Source organism: Parasteatoda tepidariorum, chromosome 1 (assembly GCF_982258835.1).
Source record: "Parasteatoda tepidariorum strain Cologne lab strain chromosome 1, Ptep-v5.0, whole genome shotgun sequence".
In the NCBI taxonomy this organism is placed as follows: Eukaryota; Metazoa; Arthropoda; class Arachnida; order Araneae; family Theridiidae; genus Parasteatoda; species Parasteatoda tepidariorum.
Genome location: NC_141755.1, coordinates 33,034,458 through 33,062,295, shown reverse-complemented (window position 1 = coordinate 33,062,295; position 27,838 = coordinate 33,034,458). Strand labels below are relative to the sequence as shown.

Below are 27,838 nucleotides of genomic sequence, written 5' to 3'. Positions count from 1 at the left end.
GAAGCAAATTAAATAAATGATAGATCCTCGAAGTTGCGTTTTGCTTTTTCATTTGTTAAACAAGTTTTGATTCACGATATAAAAAATAAATAATGAAAATGCTGACCTTGCTTGATCATGGATGTGATTTTACGTTAATCCCGCTAAACTGTCATGGATTTGACATTCAATAGTTCTTCAAGTCAGTATTTGAGAAAGCAGAAAAGGAAATATGTAGATAAAAGTAATTTGTAAGTAGCTCTAAGCTTTATTTACTTCCTGCTTTCCATAATTAAAATAATGAAACTGCCTGAAGTATAAACAATAAGTTTTTGATAATAAAGTTAAGGAAAATGGGTACATTTGGTTACATTTTGATTAGCCAGACGCAAGCAAATATCACCCAAAAAATATCAACTTCAACTTTTGTTTTATTATTTCATTCTTCTTTTTCCTTTATTTATTTTTTAAACACTAAAAATTAAATGAAACAAAAATATGTAAAAGAAATTTTAAAAAAGAACTAGGAAAAATGGTTACATTTTCTTACGATTGACTAACCGAAGAGTACTGGAAAATATTTCAGGACGTCTTACCCTCAAAAAGCCTACTGCCCAGAAAGTTACAAAATTGCACATAAAATGAGTACAGATAGAGTAATTATAAGTATATCACAAGGATTAAGAATTGCACAAGAATTCATGGATGGAAATATCTTCGTGGGCCACTAGGGGACGTTTCCCTATTATGAACTATTTCCACGGTCTTTGAACAGGTACTTTTACTTATCTAAATTACCTTAATTTTATGTTTTATAATAATTATTGTCGAAAAGGTCATTTAAGCTAGTTTATTATTAGGTACAAGTGGGCTGCGCCCCCTGCTCGCTAGCGCTCGCCAACCCCCGAAAATTGCTACGCAATCTTATATGGTTTGTTTCGCAAACCAAGCTCGCTTCGCTCGCTATTAACTTAAGTACATTGCAAATGCACAAAATTCTAAGAATTCAAAACAATCATTCAAATCCATATAAAAACATTTTTTTAAAAAAAAAAATTACATCTTTTTAGTAAATACTAAGTCATTAAAATAAATTTGAATTCAAATAAATGACATGTAGTTCGTTGAGCTTATTAGAAATGTGCTATAGTATAATTCGTGATATAATTCGAAAATCGTCCATAAATTCGTGATATATAAATTCGTGAAAAAAAGCGCTTTCGACGAAATACTAAAATAGAGATCTATCGACAAAGACTACTCACTTCTGCCTAGCTTAATAGTATGAGATTACCGCAGCTGATGCTCTCTGGTTATTTCAGTTTCATTTCTTAAAAGCGCTATATGTTGAGCCACCTCATCTAGATTTGGCATGTGACATTTTTAGCGGTAATCATTGGTCGATTTTCTAGCGTTGCCATTCGGGGAGTTGTAATGAAGCTTTTTTTTTGTCGCCTTGTAAGAGAAATAGTAACGTAAACAAAACAAAGCAAACGTTGCCACCGGCGGAAAAGAAATACAGCCAAAATTTGGGAGCCACGTAAGAGAATTATATATATTAGATTTTTTACACTAATTAAAAATTTGGAGAGCTTATCAAATTTGTACCCAAATTTTAACTTAAGGCTAATAATCTAATACTAAATCAATTCAAATGCCAATTTTGACAACTATTAGCAAACATAAAATTAACATGGATTTAAGATAATTTAGATAACAAATATCTACTCAAAGGCACGCGTAGAAACAGTTCATAATAAGCAAAACTCCATAATTCATATACGATGACATTTCCAGATTTCCAGTCATGGATTCCTATACAACTTTTAACCCTTATGTGTCTTTCCTTCCCAAAAAGTTTGTTGGTGTGTATATAAATTTATAATATGCATATAAATTTGACCATACAATGTTGTTAATTAATTCATCTTTAATTCATTAATTGATAATATGGCTCAACTTAACTTCACTTCATTGTTCAATTTAATGCATAATTAAGCGTTGGACCAAAGTTTTATAAGCAGGCAATTTGCATTCATAACACAGCTTTTAACTGGAGATAAAAAAAAAAAAGTACGAATTAAGTGCATTTTACCACTGTTTTATTATAATATAATAATTATTTTAGCTAAACATTCGGCACACAAAAAAGGATATTTTATAAGATTTTTGATTTCTTTTTTTTTTCATTTTGGGTACTTGCAATTCGAGAAAAAGGAAACTGATTTTGCCTAACCGTGTGATTGAAATCAGTTTTAATTGGTGAATGTTCAAAATGTCGAAAAAACATGGAAAAAATACAGAACAATGAAAAAAGGGGGAAAAGAAAAATAATAATAAATATAACAAGAAACTGGAAGAAAAAATTCCGAAAAAAAGGAACAAAAATGAATAAAAATCCGGAAAATGAAAGCTGATTGTGAGCTGATGAAAAGATTATATCTTTTATTTTCCAGATTTTTATTAAGTTTTTTCCTTTTTTTCGGAATTTTTTTCTTCCAGTTTCCTGTTATTTTTATTATTATTTTCCTTTTTCCCTTTTTTTTCATTGTTCCGTAATTTTTCCCATGTTTTCTTTACATTTTGAACTTATTTGATGAGTTCTATTTACTTGCAACTTAATGCACAGTAAATAAAACTTATTGTTTTTCTAAATTTTCTTCGTGTTTCTTTCTTTTTTGTAAGTAAGGATCAAAGAAGAAAAAACGCCTTGAAAATTCTTCTAGTATTACTTCAACGTGTAACAACACGTCTCTTAATTATTTCCCACGTGCAAACACCTTATCTCTAAATGACACTGATTAAGCACGAACTTTTAAATTTGCATATTTTCGAAATATTTCAATTACTTTTAGTAAGAAAATGACAACCTAAGGTCTTTTGGTCTGTTTTTCTTTCTGATGATGAAAAAAGTATAACGGGTTTAGTTTTCAAACTGTAAGCATTCATTTTTTTATTAAAAAAAGCAACTTGATTTCTTTATTTAATTTTAGGGAAAACAAACAACAAAATAATAATATAATATACAAAGCAATATACAAATAAAAATATATCAAAAAAGTTATGTTACCAGAAATAATTGTGAATGCAGTTTATTGTTTCACCCATTGGCAAAATGGGTCTTGGTTTGGGTTTGATGGCGTCCATACACTTATCAACCGTGTTCAAGAGTAAACAGTGCGCATGCGCCGTTATTGCATGCGTTGCTATGGCGACCGCTGCTGTTTTTCTTTTTATTTTCCCATGTTATGCATTTCCAAAATAATAATTTAAAGTATTTTAATATTCTTTTTATTATTAAGGTATAATTACTGGCTGGATGGTGATTTTAATATAAATATGAATGCTGAAGAAGCAAAAGTATTTTGTGTCCTCTTGAAGCACGTAGATAGGCAGGATATGAAAATCAATCCGACGACAAACATCAGTTGAGACACTTTTTGCAACCCATGATTTGAAATGTTGTGGTGTTTATCGGAGTCAATCCAGAAAGAAAAAGCATTTAACCAATGGGTAACCAGTAAAAAGGTGATCACAACTTTTTTGTTGATATTTTTTTTCTTTTTGTTTTAAGTTCTTCTCTTGACCAAATTATAAATATTTCTTCCAATAAAATATATATACTTGCATGAACGCTTTACATCTGACAATAAATTGAAGAAAAATTTTTTTTTTCCAGTGACCAACACATGACAATATATTAATTACGACTATAAGTAATAGTGAACGCTTAGTATAATGGTTAACAAACGTTCTAAAAATGACAGATGCTTTTATTTATAAGTTCCGTTGTAATTAATTTTCTTAAAATTATATATTCAGGGATCAATTAATTTAACTGTGGTGATTTTTGTACTAAAATTTCCTTCTTTTAAAAAAAAAGAATTTCTTATATATTTTCTTCAGGTTCTACGTTTGTATTCCAATTTTTTTGTGCATTGTTACTTCTTATAAAAAGTGAACAAATTAAGACTACTAGTCAAATTATTTCATCAAAATAGTTAGATTGATTACGCATGAAAGAAATTTTTAATTGCGACAGTTCAACCTTACAGTCTGTAACTTTATGCTTGAAGCCTTTTTCCTACAAGTAAAAAGTTTTAAGAAAGTGCAAAAAGAACATATAGCCATCAATTTAATGTCAGTTAAAAGAAAAAAAATCTTCTGAAGAATTGGGGCAAACCATGGTTCTTTACTAGACTGTTAAATGACGGAATTCCGAGTTTTCGTAAAAAGAAAAAAATAGTTAGTCCCTTACATATTCACAAAATGAAAAGTTTTAAGCTTACGTTTCGTGAATTCTAAATGTTCTATTCACTCAACACAAAAATCAATCCAATAAACAGTGAAAAGCTATTATTTCACAAACACATACGTATATAAAAACACAACAAAGAGACAATCATGAATTAAATATTAAAGAGTAAGTACATAGGACACATATTATAAAAAGAGCCACAGAAAGAATTAATATATATATATATATAAATATATGTTTAAAATGAAGAAAAAAACAAAGAAAAATAATAGACATATGAAAAAAAGGGGGGGGGGAAATAATAAGTAGAAAAATAACAAACAACAGTTTAAAAAAAAAGAAAAAAGGATGAAATTTTATTTAAAAAACCGGAAAAAACCGGAAAAAAAGATATAATCTTTTCTTCAGCCCACACGATTATATCCGCATAACAGAATGCTTTCTGATATTGTATCAATAAAGCCGAAGCAAAATATATTAATACAATAGTGTGAGGAGCACTCAAAATTTTTTTTATAAAAATAACAACAAATAAAATAGATCACAAAAAGTAAAAATAAGTAACATGTAAAAACAGAAAATAAAATAAAATAAAAAGAAAAAACATTAAAAAGGGGACTATAAAGCGAGTAGCAAAATCAGATCAACTTACATGGACAGAAAATTTTTCAAGAATGATTTAAAAATGTTTTCGCAGAAAGATTGCCAGATTACAAAATATGAAAACAAAAGATGAAAACAAAAGCGCAAACTGAGTGTAACAAGAGGGTTTTAAAGTGTCGTTCTTACTGCACTGCTGAAGTGATTTGTTATTCTGAGCTTTGATTTGTTAGTTACCAAGGATGGGCCCGAAATGGATGTGCGCAAGGTAATATTATACTGGATAATTTTAGAAATTGATCATAAATAGTTTTAGAAGATATATATTTATTTAAGAAAACATATAAAATAGAAAAGAGAAACATAAATTGCCTGTTTTTGCAAATAATTTTACCCGAGGGTTTGCACGATATAGATTAGCATATAGAAAAATTATTTAAATAATCAAAGAAAAAAATTTTAATAGATAATTTTAACACGGATTTGCCCGAAATGGATTTGCACATGGAAAAATCAACAAAGAAAAAATATTTTAGTAAATAATTTTAGCCACGGAATTGCCCGAAATGGATTTGCACATGGAAAAATTGTATAAATTAATAAAGAAATTTTTAGCAAACAATTTTACCCACGTATTTGCCCGAAATGGATTTGCACATGGAAAAACTGTATAGATTAACAAAGGAAATTATTTAGTAAAGGAATTTTTAGTAAATAATTCTAACCACGGATTTGCCCGAAATGGATTTGCACATGGAAAAATTATACAAATTAACAAAGAAATTATTTAGTAAATAATTTTGGTAATGAATTTACCTGAAATGGATTTGCACATGGGAAAATTATAAAAACTAACAAAAAAATGTTTAGTAAAAATATCCACAAAAATATACGATTAATTCAATGATTTTATATAAAATTTTATTATTTTAGTTGGGTATCCATTGTTTGTTATCAAATTTTGAAAGAGTTTATCGATTTGTTTTTTGGAAAAATAAATATTACTACATATTCTTTTAATTTTGCTCATTTCATTAAAAGTGGTATTTAAATAGATGCTCCTAGAAACAATAGAGTTCCAAGTAACTAGTTTATTGATATTAAAATAAAAATCATTTCTTTTATCGTATAAATCAACAAAGCAGATGCTTTCAACTTTTATAATACCCAAATCCCAAAAATTGAAATTAATATTATCATCATGATTACGAAGTAAGATTAATTCCTCAGGGTATATATCACTCAATAAAATAGTTAAATCTTGGAAATTAAAGATAATTAAGTCATCAATATATCAAAAAACAAATTTAATACTAAGAGAATAATTTTTTTCATAATAATGCAAAAATAAGTTAGCTAAGAGAGATGAATAATTAAATCCTTGTGGCATTCCATTAATTCGAAGAAAAATATCCTTTCCTTTGTAAAGATAATTACTAAAAAGACAAAAATTAATCAGAATTTCCCAATAATCAAAATCGCAACAAAGGATATTTTTAAAATCATAGTAATAATTCAAAAGGACATCTTTTAGTTTAGAAAGGGGAATGCTATTGAAAAGATCCTGGAAATCAAAAGTCGCAATAGAATTAATTTTATTATATTTAATGTAATCTAAAATCGGTTGATTATTAGTGATAATCCAAGAGAAACCTTCTTTAGTAACATAGTTAATAATCTTATTTAAGTAGTTAAAGAAAATGGTACCAGGTTTAGTTAAATAAGTATTAGACCCACATGTGATAGTTATAAATTTTACTGGAATTTTATGAAATTTAGGACTGATATATATATATATATATATATATATATATATATATATATATATATATATATATATATATATATATATATATATATATATATATATATATATATATATATATATATATATATAGCGCTTTACAAGAGAATGGAATCTCTGCAGGTGACGTAGTGTGGGTAACTCGATACTGATTGATTGTTGAAACGTGGCTTTTCGTTTACGTTAGCAACTCTTCTTTCCATTCCATGTCAAGTAAACCAATCCTGTCAAGTTTCAATTCCCTTGAATGACACATTCTAAATTCTTTCACAAAGATTCAATATATAATACTTACATAATACGGAGACAGGCACGGAGCCATGTAGAACATAAACAAACTAATTATGCATCGAAGTTGCCACGTACACAAAACAAAAATGTATCATGGTTACAATAAAATTCACAAACAAATGATAAATATAAGTCAAATAAAATAACGTAGAAGAGGAAATCTTCATATTAATTAACATTCCAACTTATGTGGAGAAACTTTAACACACTATTTTGCTTATAAGCGATCAGCTGGCACTGATGTCATAGAACACATGTGTTGATATCCGTGATCTTCTTTTACTTCTCGAAGTGCAAGTACATAATTAAGCTATTTCATATTAAAAAAAAAACATTTCATTATTTTAGGTTAACTTTATTTCACAGCCTAGGAAGAGTTTTTCCATAGTTTACATTTATACTTCCATAGTTACATTTATACTTCCATATAGTACTACATTATACTTCCATAAGAGGATGTGCTGAAATTTGAAATGGGGGACAGAGATATCCTACCAAGAAAATATGGAAAAGTGAGACAAATTTCGAGCAATTTGTGTGGCTACTTTGTGCGACGAATTTCTGACAATTTTCTATTTACTTAGGTATTCTGAAAATGAATCGGTTATTAGATTTTTCTTTAACTTCAGTCAATGTATTTGAAAGGGAAAACCCAACAATATTACCAATTTTACAAACCATTACTACAGAATTTAGAAAATAATCCTTTAACTAAGAGATTGGACTATTAAGATCTCGTATTAACGCGTATGAGACATTCTACTTTCTATACCATTCTTAATTTTTGCGTTTTCAGCCATATCTCGAGAATTTTGTCAGCGAATTGAAACATTTTTTTGCACACTATTAAAATTTAATTATCCGAAGATATTTCCATGCAGAAAAATAGCTTTTAGTAAATATTTATAATTTTTTTATTATTCTATTTGACAAATATCGAAAAAATATTGAATTGCAAGGTATAAAATTTTCTACATCATTTTAAATAATGTAATTTTATATGGTAAAATTCAAAGCTTGAGCTAAATCAGTCGAATATTTTCTGAGGAATTGAAATATGTGACTAGATCGCGAAGATCTGTTCATTAGATCAAAAGTTATTCAGGATGGTCCATTTATATTTTTTGCTCACTCTATACACAAATCATAAAACTAATGTATGAAAACTAGTGACTTATTTCAATTGTCTCTTTGTCTAATAATTACATTTATTTTTAATATCATTTCATTAATTTATATTTATTATTATTATTTTAGTTCGATTAAGACATGGTAAATTTTGAGCCAAATAAAATAATCTATCAACCTCATATTTGAAGTTACAAAAGTTCTTTCTAATTATCAAGAGTATGTCGACGCCTTAAGCTTTATTATTTTCTTCAGTGAATGCTCGCGGCTACTTGGCACCAAGCTAATACGTTTTCAGCAGTCATTGCTTCATAAGATGAAAGAAGAAAAAACACCTTGAAAATTCGTCTAGTATTACTTCAATGTGTAATAACACGTCTCTTAACTATTTTCCACGTGCAAACACCTCTAAATGACATTGATTATGCACGAACTTTTAAATTTGCATATTTTTGAAATATTTTAATTACTTTTAGTAAGAAAATGACAATCTAAGGTCTTTTGGTCTGTTTTTTTTCTGATGATGAAAAAAATTATAGCGGGTTTAGTTTTCTAATTGTATAAGCATGCATTTTATGCATATAAGCATGCATGGAATTTTAAATGTTCGGTCATTATATTTTAAAATTTGGAACGAAATTTAAAATTCGATTTCTCAAGAATTATTCAACTGATTTCGCTCATATTTTGCATTTTGCAATTAAATCTTTTCAATTCGTTTTGAAATTCCTCAAGATAGGGCAAAATAAGCAAAAAATAAAATTTAGGGATTTTAATTTCGGATCATTCTCCTGATCAAACTATGGGGACCATATTCCCCTGATTACGGCTACCTGCTTTATTTTGAAGATCAGAAATCCGAATCCGTCGAAAAAAAGTTATGTTTATTCAGAGAAAGAACGTTCTTGTGTCTAGTTTCGTAACTTAAAATATCGTCTGCACTTATTATTAGTATATTTGAGATCACTCGTTCAAACCATTAAGAAGGAGTTCAAGAACATGAAGATCCAACCATTAAATCAAAAGTTATTCAGAGTGGTCAGTTCCTTGGAGGACTGTATTCATATTTTCGACAGAATTGTTCAAGCTTGTTTAAACAAAATTATTATTAGGGAGATTTTTCAAATTTTAGTTAGCTCCGTACGCTCCCGTCAATAAGGTTTTAAGTTACTGCTCATGTCCACTTCTAGTGAGCATTCATCAGTTCTGGAGAAACGCGCAAGAGCACGTGAAAAAAATATCAAACTTACGTAGTGGAAAATAAGAAATTTAGAAAAAGTTAAAAATCCTAACGTGTTGGAATATCATTTTAATTTTAGCCACAAAATCAAAACAAATATTTACAATGGATATAGACGATCTCCAAAAAGCTTTGGCAGACGACTCAAGATGATTTGCTCAACGAAAAACTGAGGTTCTGTAGCTGAAAAAATTGATAGATTTTGGTGAATTCAGCGATAAAAAATGAAGCATATTATTTGTGGCTGAAGATTGAAGAAATTTAGTTTGCGCATGAGGTTTACAAATAACCGCAACTTACACTAGTTTGTACAGTAGTAATATAGCACGATTCATTTCTAAATTTTACCAATACATTTCTTGAAATTCGCATTCCCTGTCCATGTTTTTAGTTCAAAGGTAGGCTTAAACAGAAAACAAAATTTAACAGCTATAAATAGCGTGCTTGTAGCTTTGTCTTTGTAGCGTTACCGACATGACGTAACGTAGCATCTAAAATCAACGGGAGCATGCGCAGTTGCTTCAAGTCACCATACAAGTACGGTAATTTCAACAGAATTTCTTTCTCAGTGTGAGATTCCACCTTCACAGAAAAGCAAGAGTTTATGGACATTTTTATTAAAGAAAAGAAACGTATACACTTTCACTTTATCATTTTTGTTCTTTCACACTTACCTTCGTCACATCGAACATTCGAATAAGCCTTGTTATTTTTGTTCCTTAAGGAAGCACGATGTAACAAGGGACTCTATACTGTATAATCAAATTCACCAATTGATTTTGCTACGGGCAAACTAATCACATTTTAAACACTTTTTCCTTTCTATTTACAAACACAAAAGTTTATTCACACTAAAATCATCAACGGATTTATTATGGAATAATTTTTATAGTCGCTGCGTATGACGTAAAAGCCACATTTTTTGATTGACATTTCAAACAAGTGTATTTCGAATTATGTATTCGTTAAAGAGAAAGTCTATTCACATTTATTGCACAGTTTGACGTAAGCAGTGAAAGTGATTGCTATTTTCATGTCAGATTCAATAATTTACATACTACAGGACCATCTAAATTTGATATTTTGACCTCTGGAAAACTTTGAAATTTGTTCTGAATGGTCGCTGCCCTTACTCTTTTAACGAGAAAGTCACCTTTTCTTTGCCCCCTGTCGTGAGATTTTCCTGAGCAATCACACGGTTCAAGGTTTTTCTTTTGTCCTGTGCGATCTGTTGTACAACTGTTCTGTACAACTTTTGGTCTAATGAATAGTTTCATGAATTGACATGAAATTTTATTGTATTGAGGTGCTGGCCTCAATTTTAGATGCTATTTGATTTCGGGATTTCAATTTCTTACAGTCTTCCCAGTTAAATTTAGCTGCAATACACTACAAAATAGAGAATAAATTATGTTTTAACACTGCATTAGGAGGATACTACTCAATTCTTCTCGGTTTCTCTTTTACTTTGAAAAAGTTATCTTTTTATTTCACATTTTTATACAAAGTTGTAGAAAGCTTATTTTTTGATGGTGTATATATATATATATATATATATATATATATATATATATATATATATATATATATATATATATATATATATATATATATATATATATATATATATATATATATATATATATATATATATATACACTCTATAACAAAAAAATCGACGCACCAAGAAGGAGTTGTCCGATTGAAACGAAAATTGGTGGATAGAAAGACAATGTATAGAATAGTTAATGATTAAAATTTCAGAGCAATTGAATAATTTATTGCAGAGTTACAGTAACAAGTTCAATAAGGTGTACAAGCTGCCACGCGGAGTGGCATAGACCGATAAAGCTCCCGGATCGTATCTTAAAGTATTTCCTGCCAAATTCGATACAATTGTCGAACGAGGTCATCAACATTCCGTGCCAGATGCAATCGCCTTCCCATCGTATCCCAGACATGCTCGTTGGGAGAGAGATCTGGTGATCTGGCAGGCCAAGGAAGAGTTTGGCAAGCTTGCAGACAGCTCATAGCAACACGTGCCGTATGCGGTCTGGCATTGCCTGCTGAAAAAACAGCCCAGGGGGCTGCAAAAGGAACGGTAGCAAAACAGATCTTAGAGTGTTGTCGACGTACCGCTGTGCAGTAAGTGTACCTCTAATGACGACCAAAGGGGTCCGGCTGTCAAAGGAAATGGCACCCCAGACCATAATGCCTTGTTGAGGGCCGATGTGGCGTGCAATAGTGAAGGCAGGATCCCCCCTCTGCCCTGTGCTTCTCCAAACGCGTCTTCGATGATAGTCAGGACGCAGTTGAAGGCGGGATTCGTCGCTAAAGACTATACGTCCCCAGTCGGTTTCATTCCAGCCTGATCGGGCAAGGCACCACTGTAATCTGGCATCAAGAAGCAATCAGATGATTGCTTCTTGGCGCGTCGATTTTTTTTGTTATAGAGTGTATATTGATTCATTACTATGCTAAACTGATTTATTCATAGAATATTTTGAATCAGGAAAAAAAATGTCTTTTTAGGCAAGAAAGTAGTGCGCTAGGAAGATTGACGATTCAATGGGATTTCTTAGAATTATCTTTATCTTAAGAAATACAGCCAAACAGTCAATCCTTATGTTATTTAAAAGATCATCAATAAAAAATGAACACATTTAAAGTACCCCATGTAGATTATTTAAAAATATAATATAAACAGGCGTTCAGGGAAGAAAATTAATCATTGAGTTATTTAGAACAAAGATTATCATTGATAAAAATTCCTAATGTTTTATTTCTTTGAAATCTCAATAGGGTAGTTTTATTTTAAATCACTCATTGTGTTTATATGCATCAAGTAAACTGCAAACCTATTCTACTAATTTTCATTAATTAGTTTGGACAAATGAATCAATGTGTTCTAACTGCGTTAAAAAGAACTTCCGTTGCGTTCAGGGATTTTTTAATTGCATGTTTATGTGTAGATATCTTTGTTTTTGAAATTTTATTTTTATTTTTATTTCTTTAAAAAAAATATGAAAAAATCGATCGAATTTAAAATGAAAGATTTTGAGTCTTATGTAAATTTTCATCATCACTTACCTGTTTTTTTTTCTTTTTGTATTTTATTTGAAAATATGAATAACTTGTTTTATATAAGAGCTGTAAAGGAATATAAGTGTTATATCAATACAAATTGCTTGAATTCCAAAGAAAAAACTAAGTTAATTGACTGTGCTTTTAATTTTTTTTAAAAATGTATTTTTTTCTGCTTTTTTTATAAAACAAATTTATAAACTTTTCTTTTCATAAAGCAGTTTGAGTTTCGCTTTTAAGTTAAATTGAATAGATGTTATGAAGATTTACAAAAACATCTATATTGGTTATTAAACTGTCCATCTTCTCCAAATTAATATTTTTGTTACTTTCCCTCGATCTATATAAAATATCTCAAAATAATTTCGTTCAAATTACTTGTACTAATTTTTTCTATTCGTATGTCTAAAGAATTGATAATTAGTTAGTTGATGCAACTAATATTTTATATTTTGCTGCTAAAATGAAAATAATATATTGCAAAATATTTGGTCTTTTCTGATAAATTAGTTTCGATATTTGATGTAAAATATGCAAATATTAATATTAAGTCAAACGTGTAATCTATTCCCTAAGTTGAACTTTTATGAGTAATATAAAGTAAAAAGGATAATGAAAGTACAAAATTTAACAAAGTCATGTAATTTTGAAAAAAAAGTCGACTTTTGGTCTGTTTTGACCTGTTTTTGCTCCACATTTAACAAAAATTTTTTTATTTGAAACTTATTTTTTATTTTTTTGTATTCATATCATATTATAGTGTACAATGCATACATAAATTCAAATAAAATTTTCTAAACTAAAAATTTCAAATTCCGAAGGTTTATGGATTCTGTAAATTATTAATTTTCATACTTAATCTCTTTTTCTTCCCGTTATGTTAGTTACAATCACACACTATATGCTGAATTTATTAATTTGTTTCCAACTTTCTATTTTTACGGAAGTAAAAAAGGACTTTAAGACTAGTTTTACGGGATCAGAAATCCATTTTAATTATATAATGTCTATGCATCTTCTCACTGGAAAACATTATGATAATATTAAAAAAGTGTAACGTGTTTCTGGTTCAATAGGAACACAAAAAATTTTGGTAATATTTACCGAAGCGCTTTGGTATTGATTTTGGGAACATTAGAAATAAAATATAATTTCTTAATCTGTGGTATAGTCGGGTTAATGTGGCTCCTTAGATACCTTAGAACATATCATGAAAACCATTTATTCAGTTAAATTTAATTTTCAATTTTGTATTTTTTACTAAATGTGTGGTAATAAAAACTTTTAATTTTGAAAACTAAAAAACCGTTTAAAACCTTAAAATCTTTAACATTTAACCGTTACCATATGAAAAGAAAAATTACGTAAAGAATGTTTTAAATATCGTATATTTTGGTTTTATTAACCAGAATTATGTTGTTTTCTTTTTTAGCAGATATTTCATTATTATACAGTACGATAATTTTAACAGAATTTTTTTTTCTCTGTCCGGAACTTTATTAATTCATTGATATGGTCATTCATCATGAAAAGTACAAGTTGAAACAAACAATAAATATTTAATCTATACATTCACAGTTTTTATTTTTCTATAAAAAACGTCAATATTTTTGACAGACAAACATTCAGCTGCCGATCTTAATTCATGCGAACTGAACATGTGAAGGAGACATCTAACAAAAACTATGCATTCAATAATACTTCTTAACATTCACAATATTGATTACATAAATGAGCAAGTTTAGCATCAGTTGAATGTCATGAAAATATAATTAGTTCAGTAACTAGATTATTAAGTAGTTTTACATTATAAATAAATGCTGGTATTGTTTTTTTAGAGGATGTGAAATTTTCAAGACAACTATTTCGTCACTCTTTATAATTAAACTGTAAGTGCAATGAGTTAAAAGAAAGTTAAAAAAAACTGTCTACCTCATTAATTTGTGTTCCAGTGATCGGGTTTTTACTTATTTAGTGCCAATGGTATAAAGGACTGAAATCTACTAAATCATCAGTGCGATGAGAGAAAAAAGTATGGTTAAAACAACCAGAATATGGTAAAATTTACCGTGTTTCTCGCTCACCAAAGTGATCGGTACTGAACTTTGGTAATGATTTTGGTAAAATTAACTATAAAATATGGTTTTATAATATCTAGTAAAAGGTAGCAAATGTGGTAAAATTTGGTCGATTATCATCATACTTTAGAGCATGCCTTAAGAACCACTTATTCGAAAAAGTTTAATTTTCAGATTTGTATTTTAAACTATATATGTGGTAATAAGAACTATAATTTCGTAAAACAGTATTTTCGGAAACCACTACCATATGAATGAAAAATAATCTAATGAATGGTTTAAATACCATATCATTTGATTTAACCACAATTATTATTATTTTTTTTTTAACTAGAAATGTCATTACTGTAGAGTACGGTAATTTTACCAGAATTATTTTCTGGCTAAATGACCGTACTCTAAGTATTCTAAGTCTGCTAAGTATTAATTAAGTTTTGAAATAATGCATGGAGACGCATTTTCTTTGAATAAACATATTTTTTTTCCAACAGGCTTGATGTCAGTGGTAGCTATAATCTATAAAATATGATTCCAATAGTATATAGTCATAGTGCAATGAGTTATCTAATGGTTGGACCCCTTTATGTTTTTTTTTATGTTTTTCGTAAACTGTAAAAAAATATCTGTCAACTTTTTGAAAAAAATATTTTTTTTTACTTGTTGTGCCAACATAGAGCATTGTATTTTACAAAAATATCATTTAAACAGGCACCTTTTTAAGCAGACTGTTGTTTTAACAAATAAAATTCATTATTTTAACAAACAAATCCTCTTATTTGAACAAAAAGAAACTCTATGAAATAACTATGTTGTAATTATTGTCAGTGAGAGCCACAATTAGAATACTACCGGTCAATGGTGGGATTCGAACTCGGGTCTCCTCAGTACGCTGTAAACGCTGTACGATGCGTACACTGTTAAAAATATCTGTTAAATTTCTGAAATTTTTTTTTTCACTTGTTGTGCCAATATAAAACACTGTATTTTACAAAAATGTCATTTAAACAGACACCTACTTTTAAGCAGACTGTTATTTCTTACTATATATAAAATTCTAATGATGGTGTCGCAGTTTTCCATTGTTGTCGGTACATTTTTATTGGCCAGAAAATCACGTGGTGTGATCCAGTTTTTCCTCATTCGTCTCCTTATTGTTTTGGTTGTAGTCAGCATAAAATTAATAAAAGTCATGCTTTTCTATAAATATTTTTGAATCCCTAACTTAAAGTTATTTTCCTGTACTGCTATTATTACGCTTTTAATTCAAGAGTTTAAAACTAAGAGAATTGCTGTTTCTTTACTAGTATTATAATGTAAATCTACCTTACATTTTAAGATAAAGTTATTTAGAAAGGTGGTCTAACAATTATTATTTTTGAGCAAATGACATTAATATACTGTTATAAATTACAGTTAAAGAGATCTGTTAAATGATTTAGAACTTAAGGATCAGCTTCATGCACAATGAGATGCAGGCAAAAAAAAAAAGTATTTAATATATCCTACCGCTTGGTAAGTGAAAATATTAAATTAAGGATGTGAACTCATCAAATTTGTTTCAACAATATAACGTTATAACAACATAAATGTTATTTAAAAAAATATTTAGAAAAATCACTTCTGTTTACCAATAGATCTAAATATCTAATATATATAATTCTCTTACGTGGCTCCCAAATTTTGGCTGTATTTCTTTTCCGCCGGTGGCAACGTTTGCTTTGTTTTGCTTACGCTACTATTTCTGTTACACGGCGAATCGACCCATGATTGCCGCTAAAAATGTCACATGCCAAATCTATCTGAGGTGACTCAACATATAGCGCTTTTAAAAACGGAAACTGAAATAACCAGAGAGCATCAGCTGCGGCAATCTCATACTATTAAGCTAGGCAGAAGTGAGTAGTCTTTGTCGATAGATCTCTATTTTAGTATTTTGTCGAAAGCGCTTTTTTTCACGAATTTATACATTACGAATTTATTTGACGATTTTTGATTTACATCACGAATTATACTATAGCACATTTCTAATAGGTTTAACGAATTACATGTCATTTATTTGAATTCAAATTTATTTTAATGACTTAGTATTTACTAAAAAGATGTAATTTTTTTATATGGATTTGAATGATTGTTTTGAATTCTTAGAATTGTGTGCATTTGCAATGCACCTAAGTTAGTAGCGAGCGAAGCGATCTTGGTACGCGAAGCAAACCATATAAGATTGCGTAGCAATTTTCGGGGGTTGGCGAGCGTTAGCGAGCAGGGGGCGCAGCCCACTAGTTAACAAATAAAATTCATTATTTTAGCCAGCAAATTTTTATTTAAAATGAAATTCTTCCTATAAAGTAATTCTCTCTCAATGAAACTTCGAAATGTCAGCAAATTTCGCCAAAAAAACAAAATTAAAAAATTAACAAAAATAAAAGCAAAAGCACAAATCGTTTTACAACTACTCGTCTTTCTCTGAATATAGCACAAAGATATTTTTCTTTGTATACTTTCAATGTATTTATTCAAATACTTTGTATGCGAAAGAAATATTAATAAGTTTAACACAAGATAACAGTTTTATAATAATTTACCAAATGTTCCAAATGTTTTCACAACGATTGCATTTGTAGAATATTCCAGACAAGAATTTTAGAGGTCATGCGCAGACCTTCAAATATAAACGTTACGCTTACACCTTGATTAATCTTTTTCAAATGAGTCAATTTAAAGCTAATTATTATTTAAATTTTTTTCAAAGGCGATTTTTATGAGAATTTATTTTCATTATTTTTCGGAACTGTTTAGTTATTTCAGATCTTCTACTCAATGGAATTGAGAATATTCGTCTGGTAAGAATGTTTTTAAAGATAAAAGCTTTTAGGGATTTAAATAAAATATGTGTAAATTCTTAATACACATAAAAATTTTAAAAACTTTTCAAGAAATATAATTTAAATTATTTTTTAGAAAATAATTTGGTTAAATGTTTTATTTTATGAATATAAGAATTATGAATATAATATAAAAATTATGAATATTAAAAATATATTATAAGAATTTTTATTGAAAATTGCATTTTTTACGTAAATATTTATTTAAAATATGGCCTTTAAACAACATTTAATAAATTATTCAACAATTTTGAGTTTATGTGTGGTATAAAACCAAATAAATAAAGGCAAGAGATTGGCGGAATAAGCATTCGCCAAACTTATCTCAGAATCACCAAATTTTGTATTTACTTTTAAGTACTTCCTTTTGTTTTGTCAGGAATAAATATTTATCTGTTTCTAATTGTATTTCTTTTCGATTCACTAATATATCAGATAGTTAGCTTTTTAACCCTGGTTTTTAGTTATTTATAATATATCGCTTAAAGTTCAAATGGTTTGGTTACATATATAATTAGAAATCTATCTAATATGCGATCTTTCATGCGTTTTTGGATCTATAAATGTTATTTTTCTTCTTTAAAATTGTTGTGATCAATTGATGAAATAATTAGTTTCTGTTGTATTAAAATTACTGGGAGTATGCATAAAAAATTTGAACTCTGAATCGTTTAATTTAAGTGTGATAATACAAAGCAGTAATTCAAATTTTCATGCTTGTTCATTTTGTAGAATCCCACTTTAAAGTGAAAAGCAAAAAATTGTAACAATAAATTAAGGCCTATCACTATTCCAAAACCTTTAAAAATTGATCCAAAAAGTCCAAAATGGATAAGTTGCTCAAAACTAGGATTAATTTTAGATGAGCTTAAATCTAATGCAAATATAAATTTACTGATTCTTCTCCATTTTTGCTTGGTTTTTATTTAAACTTTATCTCTCTATTCTAGAAAAAAGTTTTTGCAGTTAATTTTGTCCCCTGAAAAACTTTTTAACTACGTGATGAAAATCTAAGATTAAGGAATCAATTCATTCAGAATCTTTCAGGGAAGACATTTAGGGCATTCAAATCTTTTACATAATTTTAAATTTTTATTTATTTTAGTTTTAAAGCACGATTTTGCAGTTAATAATGAAGAATAACCGCCGTTCACAACAGCCAATCACATGTCTGAAGACGGCAAGCTTAAAAAAGCGATTTACAAGTCTGAATTTTCTTTTTCAGAGATGCAACCAATCACAAAATAGTTAGAATTTCATTCTTCAGTTTTACAACATCTCAACTTATTTCGTATTGATATATTGATTAATCTGATTATTTTCTAAAACGTTAATTCGTAAGTTTAATCTGGTTCCGGCATATAAGATAAAGTTGAATGACAAGGAATTTAATTAATATGCAATACAGTAAATAAGCGAAGAGATATTTTATAAAAGTATTTAATGAAAAATAATAACAGCGAATTATATGCGTTTGCGAAGCGTTCTATTTACATCTCTGAATGTTGCCACCTATTTTTATGAAAGTTAAACTATTCTCTGCTATAATAAAATTAGACTTATGCGAACCTTACATTCTATTGATCTAAGTGACGATGGGATTTGTATTTTAAAAAAATGTGATAAGATTCGCTTAAAAAATGTTGACGTTATTATATGGGACGAAGCAAGTATGATTCCCAGAAAAGCAATAGAAATGATCGATAGAACTTTTCGTGATCTTCTAGCTAATGAGATACCATTTGGTGGTAAGATAATCATTTTAGGTGGAGATTTTCGACAAGTGTTACCTGTCGTTAAAAAAGCTACACATATGCAGGTTATTAATGAAACTATAAAATACTCTTTTCTTTGGCCATTTTTTGAAATCCTCCATTTGACAATTAATATGAGAGTTAAAGCTGGTAACCAAGAATTTGCCAATTGGTTGTTGACAATTGGCAATGGAGAACTTTTACATCTTGATGCAAGCACTCCTGATCTTTATTGTAAAGATATCATTTCTTGGTTTTTTGAAAAAATCGATTGTCTTAATACTAACTTCATTAATCATATCATATTATCACCGCAAAATGATGAAGTTAACAAAGTTAATGAAAATATTTTATCACGTGTGCCAGGTGAAGAGGTTATAAGTTATAGTATTGATAAGGCCACACTATATGGAGTAGATAAATCAGACGGGAAAGAAGAAGAAGCTACTTTAAGGTATTCTATTGAATATTTAAACTCCATAAATCTGCCGGGACTGCCACCTCATCAGCTCAAATTAAAAGTTGGATGCATTGTAATGCTGATCAGGAACATATCTATTGTTGATGGCCTTTGCAATGGAACTCGATTGACTGTTCTTAAAATAGGGAAAAGAGTATTGACTTGTCAAATTGCTACTGGTAATAAAAATGGTAGTATTGTCAATCTTCCAAGAATAGAATTAAATACATTATCAAGTAATTCTTCCTTACCATTTGTGCTTTATCGACGACAATTTCCTGTTAGATTAGCTTATGCCTTAACAATTAATAAGGCCCAGGGCCAAACCTTCGATAAAGTTGGGCTATATATTGAACGGCCTATTTTTTCTCATGGTCAATTATATGTGGCATTGTCAAGATGCACAACGAAGGTATATATATATATATACGATATATATATATATATATATATATATATATATATATATATATATATATATATATATATATATATATATATATATATATATATATATATATATATATATATATATATATATATATATATATATATTGAATTAAATGTGTTAAAAATATATTCATTTCTTTGGGACAAAGTCTGTATTATTGTGATTATCATTTTTTTTAAACAAGTTTCATATTAAGATTATATCTGCACATTGATGTTAATTTCTGACAATTTTGGCTCATTTAAAGAACAAATAGGACATAGAAGGAACTGTAGTCAACGAAAAAAAGTGACATTGATATTGACACACTGCTTATTCTGCATTTAAGAAAATTAATTCTTTTCGATGATAACAGTTAATATTCAGTTTAATATTGAAATATATGAAATCAAAGCATTCTTGGTTTTGCGAAGCAAACCAAGCAAGAATTGCGAAGCAATTCTCCGGGGGTTGGCGAGCGTCAGCGAGCAGGGGGCGGAGCCCTCTAGTACCTATAAAAGAACCAAAAATGTGTATAAACTGTTTCCATCTAGTAATGAATAATATTTTTCTTTTAAATAACAAAATAGTAAATTTTTTAATGAATTTGATCAAGTATTAAAAAAAAAAAGCTTCCGAAAAGCAAAGTAAATCGCTGTACGCAAACACGCTTTTCTTTACTAATTATCCTAGTTAAGGTTAGCGTCGTTTGCAGCGATAAGTTGCCAAATCTTGTAGCTCTTCCGCATTGGTTAAATTTTTTGCTCCGGAATGGCGAACTCGATTCAGGGGCTCTAACTGAGCTGCTATGACGTCATAGGAAGACTGCAAGAATTCCGGTTCAATTTCTTTCTTCTTTTTTTTTTAGGATACTGGGTGAATAATATAATAAAGAAAAATGCAAACTCCATCCACAATCATTGATACAACATGGCACCATTTACGTTTAAATTTTCTACTAAAATTTTAGAAAGGATCCATCTAATAATAACTAACTAATAATATCCATCGAATAATAATAATAATCAAATCTAAATAATAACTTCGTAACTAAGTTTTTATTTTTATAAATACACAAATTTGCTCTAAATAAATACTCAACGCATAACTAATTACTCAACAGTACTTAAATTATAACTTAAAAAAACATAGCAAAATGATTCTAAGTATACACTTAACATATAACTAACTAATCAGCACTACTTAAAACAACCCAACAAAATGAATTGTTATAGATTAATATATATGGTGTTGCCAATTTAGATAGAGAAATAGCAGGGTTTATGGTGCCACATAAGAGAAAAATGTATACAGATTCATACTTATTGCCCACCTGCCCACCATTTCCTTGAAGAAGTAAATCAAAAGAATTATGAATTAACAATGTAATAATAGTTACAAGAAAATCTAATGTTGTCTGGAGGATTAGGTACTTTAAATAAATTGTAGTATTGTAAAACTAAAGCGAACGTACCGTGTTCTTTTTTAGCACATTTATTACACTGGTTATCCATATTTTTAATATTGATTTAGGGGAAAACAAGAAAATTGCATGCATCTAAGTCAAGCAAACTGACCATGGGGTTTAACAAACCACATTATGTTTGACCTTGAAAATGCGATTAAGAGTAAAAAAATTAATTTTTGCCTTGAGCGAATATGTAACATTCATTTCCATTTGTCTTCAAAACAAACATAACCTGTGGTTTTAAAGTAGTAATTTTTCGTGGAAGGGGATAAGGAAAAAAAGAACTTTTATAACTTATTTACATGTCACTAAAAAAGCTGCTAATTAAGTTACAGAGCATTTAAGATATTATACAATATGTAGTTGAATAAACATTTCATTGTATAATGTAATTGGCAAAGAAAAATATTTTATTACAGAAAAGGTCACGCTTAAATCTTTTAATATACAAGATAAAATACGAAAAAATAAATGGAAAATATATTGGGAGGATTATCGATAATAAAGATTTTTTAAAATAACAAATAATCAAAAAATATTTTGCTTAGATACTTATTGCACTTAAATATTAGTGATTGATATTCTTAAGAAAAAGAAATTTTAAAATAATCTGATCCGATGAGCCATTTAACAAGCAATAGAGGATGTAATTTATTTATTTCAGTGCAAATTGCTTAAATTTAAAGGCATCAAAGCACTCTACAAAATTATTTAAATTTTTAAACTTGTGCATAATTTAATTATGTATGTATGTTAATAAATGTACAAAAATAGGGAGCGTAAGCGTTTTCAATATTGTTTTCCATTTGCCAAAACATGGCATAAAGAATAAAAGTAAGTGGCATCAAGAAAGGGTTGGGTAAACTTCTCAAATGTTTATTGGGTAATAAACTTTAAAATATACTTTAATCATTAAAAAGAAAGTTTAATTTAAGATTCTTAAATAAATAAATAAATAAAATTTGAAGAAAAAAGTCTCTTTTGTATGTTATACATAAGCGAGTTGTCTTTAAAAAGACGGTTCTTTTGTACAAAAAAGAAAAAAAAAGTTTCAGCATAAGTGCTTCATTATTTGTATTATTTTGAAGAAAGGAAATATTTCCTTCTAACATATATCAATAATATAAATATTTTTTCATGTGAAGACACGATGATGTTCCTCTTCAAATCTAAAGTGGTAGGTAATAGAGAGAAGTATCCGCTAGCTATATTAACATATATGTTTCGGTCGGGATAGCCTGGTTGGGATAGCCTATGTCCAAGAGGTCATGAGTTCGTTCTCAGAAAGCTGAAAGTAATAAATGGAGACGGACACACGTAAAATCTATCGGGTCACAAAGTCCTCCATGTTCTTATAATAAATAATACCTCTAGGGGTACTGAATTGGAGATTGATTGTTCTCTGGTTCAGGTTAAAATTACTATCTGAAGATGAATGAATGGGTGTTCGAATGGCTCCGCCTTGTAACGTGTGTGTGTGGCTGAAGTCGTATTCTTGGCCATAAATAGGGCCACTGAAAAGCAAGAAACGCACCCTCTGCCTTAAATATACTTGATTACACCACACAAGCTTGCTGGATTGGCAAGTTGCATTAGAAACAGCAACAAATATGTGCTAAATTAACAAATATGTATTTAACATATAGGTACATTTTACATTGATTTTTATAATTTTTATGACCAGAGTTGAATAACTTGTCTCCTAAAATTCTTGTTGTTCTTAGAGTAAATATTTTAGGTGTTTGAAATTTTTAATTCATTTTTAGTAGTTTTTGTCACAACTAGTTCTTATTAAATAGGTGCAAAGGATTTTAAAAAAATCGGTTAAGTACGAATTATTTTAATAGTATTCATTAGTAATGAAATTCATACGTGGGTGAATACATGTTACAAACATAACTTGCTTTATATCAGCAATACGAAAGAATCAAAATAATTTTTATCTGTTTTGTCATTTTAATAGATTTCACCCTTCTAACAAAAATGAAGGGGGAAAAAGAACCCCAAATACAAGTGCAACAGAAACACCTTTTGCTTTAGTTTGATAGTTACACGAAAAAAAACATACAAAAATAGTTTAAAAGTTACATAGAAATAATATGAATTAATATAGGCATCACTTCAGTAAAATTTAGTAGCAATATTGCATCAATACAAGTAAAACGAAGTTCACATATTTGATTTTTACTAGTAGCACTTGCTTCTTATAAAGAGAGTAAATTGTTAAAAATAATTAGGATCTGTTTACGACATTTTAATAAATATCATTCATTCTATTTTATTGCCACATTGAATGAAAGAAGAACAACCATAGCACAATTGCTATTAACACAAATTTCCATAGTTTGATAGGGTTAAAAAAAAAAAGTAATGTGCTTACTACTTTAGTAAAATTCACTAGCAATATTGCATTAATGCATGAAAGAAGGGATTGACATATTTCATCCATTCATAAACATGATTATAATGTTTTCGATCGGTGGTTTTCCTTTAAGTATCTTAAAAACTTGCTTGGGGACCCAATAAGATATAATTTAAATGCGCATGTTGTGCGCCATCATTTTCTTGGAGCAATAATTACTCTTTTCTTGCAAAAATCCAGACATTCAAGGTTTTCTGAAATGAATTGGTCCTGTTATTTTTGGCTTGTTTATACATCAGCCTCATTTGAATTTTGAATTATGAAATTGTATTTATTAGCAATCGCACGTTTTAGCTGTGGCACGTGACACAGGCTGAATCGATTTGATTGTTAGTAAATAGTGACTTGTTTTCTGAATTTCATTTATAGTATAAGAAAAATGAATAAAGTTTATTCACTTCAAGAATCTTATATTGAAAATTTTTATTTTTAAGGAGCTTGACCCGCAGTTTGAGCACTTAGCCGTGAACATATAAAAATATCAGCGAGATTAAAATAAATAAATGAACGAAAACACTTTCAATCACAAGATACTTTTGAATTAAAATTATTACATTTTTTCTAGCTTCATTTATAAAAAATAACGGCTTCTTGAAAAATCTTTTTCTTCTGAGGATCGTTTTTTCACGACACTGTAAGAAATTCGAAAAAAGAAAACGAAAGTAATACAATTTCATTAAAAATAAATCTAAAATTATTAATGCCAAAATTTAATATAGTTAGTTACGTCAAAAATTATAAGCATACCAGAAAAATACTTCAAAAATTGTCCAAATGTTCATGCCGTCAAATTTCAGAAATAAATTATATTCTAAATACACTAACGTACAACACTAGCTATCCAGTCTAAAAAGTTTTTGAAAATGTACTACATTTATATTTTTTTTATTCATTCAGTTCCTTGCATCTAAGTCTATAATAATTATTTTCCGTTTCTGAAACTTATTATTCATTTTTTTATAGATTCAAAATAATAATAAAATTAAAACAGAAAATATCTTGATAAAATTTCTGTGCTTGTATGGTAATGACATTTTGATAAAAAATTAATTAATAAAAAGATAAAAAAAACTAATGTTAAGCTAAATAAATAAAGAACGAAAGAGAAAAACATGATTCTGGTTATAAAACCAAACTATGCGGTACTTAAACCATTCATATGGTAATTTTCCGTTGGTATGATAACGGTGTACTCAAAATTCTGGTTTTCAAAATTATATTTGTTATTACCACACATTTAAAAAAATGCAAAAATGAAAAGTAACTTTGTCCGTTGTTTGTTGAAGTAAATTTAACAATTATTTTTATGTTATGCACTACTGTTTCATGATAAAATTGCTGCGTTTGCTATTAAACAATATGGCAATAAATCCATGTTTTATTGTTAATTTTACCAAAAATCATCACCAAAAGGCTTTGGTAAAAATTACCGTAATTTTTGGTGTTTCCATAGCGCAAGAAACATGGTAAATTTTATCATATTCTGGTAGTTATGATCAGACTTTTTGTCTCAGTGAAATAATATTATAATATAAAATTCAAATTTTCCTCTAAATACTCTATAATATACATTATTTTACTTCAATAACAATTGATTTTAGAACATTTAGAGCAAATTTTAGTACTGAAATCGAGAACAATTCGTAGCTCTATTAGAAATAATTTGAAATTTATGTAATGTCCAAAATTCTGACGCCAGAAGGTTTTGAATTGATTTGAAGTGTATTGTAAAATTTCAAATACATGTTTCAAAAATATTATTGCAAGGTTTCAATAAAGATTTCAGAAAAGTATATATTATACTTTTAGAAATAATTTTAAATAATTTCTTGCACAGTTTGAAATTTTATATTTTATACCCGTCGTTGAACAGCCGACCCAATGTTTTAGGTTTACTAATGTTCATCTCCGTAGTCTTGTAATTTTGAACTCAATCCAGATGACAAGGGAACTCCTGGATCAAGTATTGGGAGATATTTCCCTTCGTGGAGGACTTTTTGGTGGAACTAACCCGCATTTGTGTTACATGGAGAGGAAAACCATGAGAACCCTCCACAGTTAGCCTGACGGCAAGGGGACTCTAACCACTGTCCGTCTTCCACTGATGATATTTCATGTCAACACTGTGATCGGTGCAAGTCAGATGCGGATTCGTAGCGACAAGCCATCGCTGGGATTCAAACCCGGTTCACCTCACCGGAGACACCACGGCTCACAGTCTGAAATTTGTCGTAAACAAATAATAATATTTAATATGCGTTTATAATAAATGTAGGTATAGTGCTCTGAAAAAATATAAATAAAATAAGAATAACGGACCGCCCTAAATATCTTTTGATTTAATGGTCGGATCATCATATTCTAGAACTCAATTTTAATTTCTCAAGGGGTAACCTAAAATATGCTAATTAATTGGCGTGAAAGATATTTTCAGTTACAAAATCAGACAAAAAAACGTACTCTCTCTGAATAAACATACCCTTTTTCGTCGGATTTTTGCATCATTTTAAAGTATGTAAAGATATGGCAAAATACAAAATTCGAGAGAAATCGGTTAAATAGTTCCTGATAAATAGAATTTTAACAAAGTCGTATATTTGACCTATGTCTCCCAAATTTTCTATTTTGCCATGTAGAATAACATACTTCAAAATGACGTAAAAAATTGTATACCGTTGTAAAAAAGTTATGTTTATTCAGAGAAAGTAAGTTTTTGCTTCTGATTCAGAACTTAAAATATCGTCTGCACCAATTAATTAGAATATTTGAGGTCACCTCCTCGAACCTTTAAGATTGAGTCCTCGAACGTAAAGATCCGATCATTAAGATCAATCAATTCACGGTGGTCCTCGTTTTTTGGCTCACTGTACATAAAATGTGCAACACAATGTATTAGAGAAGTCAAATTGTATTAATCTTATTTGTTAGTTTCATTGCCAGTTGCACTTGTATTGTTCTAAAAATAATTCATGAGAGTACCTAAATTATAAATCTTTGATAATGAATAAATCTTGTATGATTGACATGCAGATGAATTCGTTGCACTTCGCATATAATGAAATCTGTGCAAATAATTATTCCTTTTATGCTAGCTGTTTATCTTAGTTGTCAAAACTATGTAATACAATTAGAAGTTCAAGGACAAAATGTCAAGGGCAATGTAAACTTTTAAAAAAAAGTATTTGCATAACGATCCAAAACTGAGGGAAAGACACTGCTACGAATGTCTATATATACAATAACTTAGATAAACATAAAATAATTTTATTTGGTAACACTTCCTTGATTTGTCAATAAAGATTATATTTTATTAACCTGTTTTTTGTTTGATAATCATATAAAAATAATGAACTCAAGTGTGTTGTATATTTTTATTTACATTAGATAAAAATTCAATATTTTTTTAGGCCATTATTCTAAAGATAAAGCATAAATATACATTTTGCAATTTTTATTACTATATTTTTAAGTTAAGAATTTTTTTACATTTTTAAGTTAAAAATTAAGTTAAGAATTTATAAATCCACACACACACACAACGAAATTCAACAAAAAATTGCTGAAAATTGTTTTTTCTTTCTATGAATTTTAATTTATTCATGATTTTTTTACATTTTTAAGTTAAGAATTTGTAAGTCCACACACACACAACAAAATTCAACAAAAAATAGCCGAAAATTGTTTTTTTTCAATGAATTTTAATTAATTCATGATTTTTTTACATTTTTAAGTTAAGAATTAAGTTATGAATTTATAAGTCCACACACACACACACAAAAATTCAACAAAAAATAGCTAAAAATTGTGTTTTTTTCCCTATGAATTTTAATTCATTCATGATTTGTTATCGCACATATGGTGAAATTTTTGCTATTTTTAATAAATTTTTTCATCCAAATTTATGTTTTTTATATTTTTTTCGTCGTATTTTATATTTTTTTCGGTTGTACTGCAGAATAA

At 28.6% G+C, this 27,838-nt stretch overlaps 1 protein-coding gene across 1 annotated transcript in view; it reads left to right on the top strand.

The window, feature by feature from the left end:
* The first annotated feature begins 605 nt into the window (after positions 1–605).
* The window catches only part of LOC122270490 (uncharacterized), a 46,602-nt gene continuing 19,369 nt past the window's right edge, over positions 606–27,838 (top strand). The window contains exon 1 of the mRNA XM_071180033.2: positions 606–635. Coding sequence (XP_071036134.2) covers positions 621–635 — 15 coding nt within the window. The 5' untranslated portion in view covers positions 606–620. The remainder of the gene's footprint in view (positions 636–27,838) is intronic.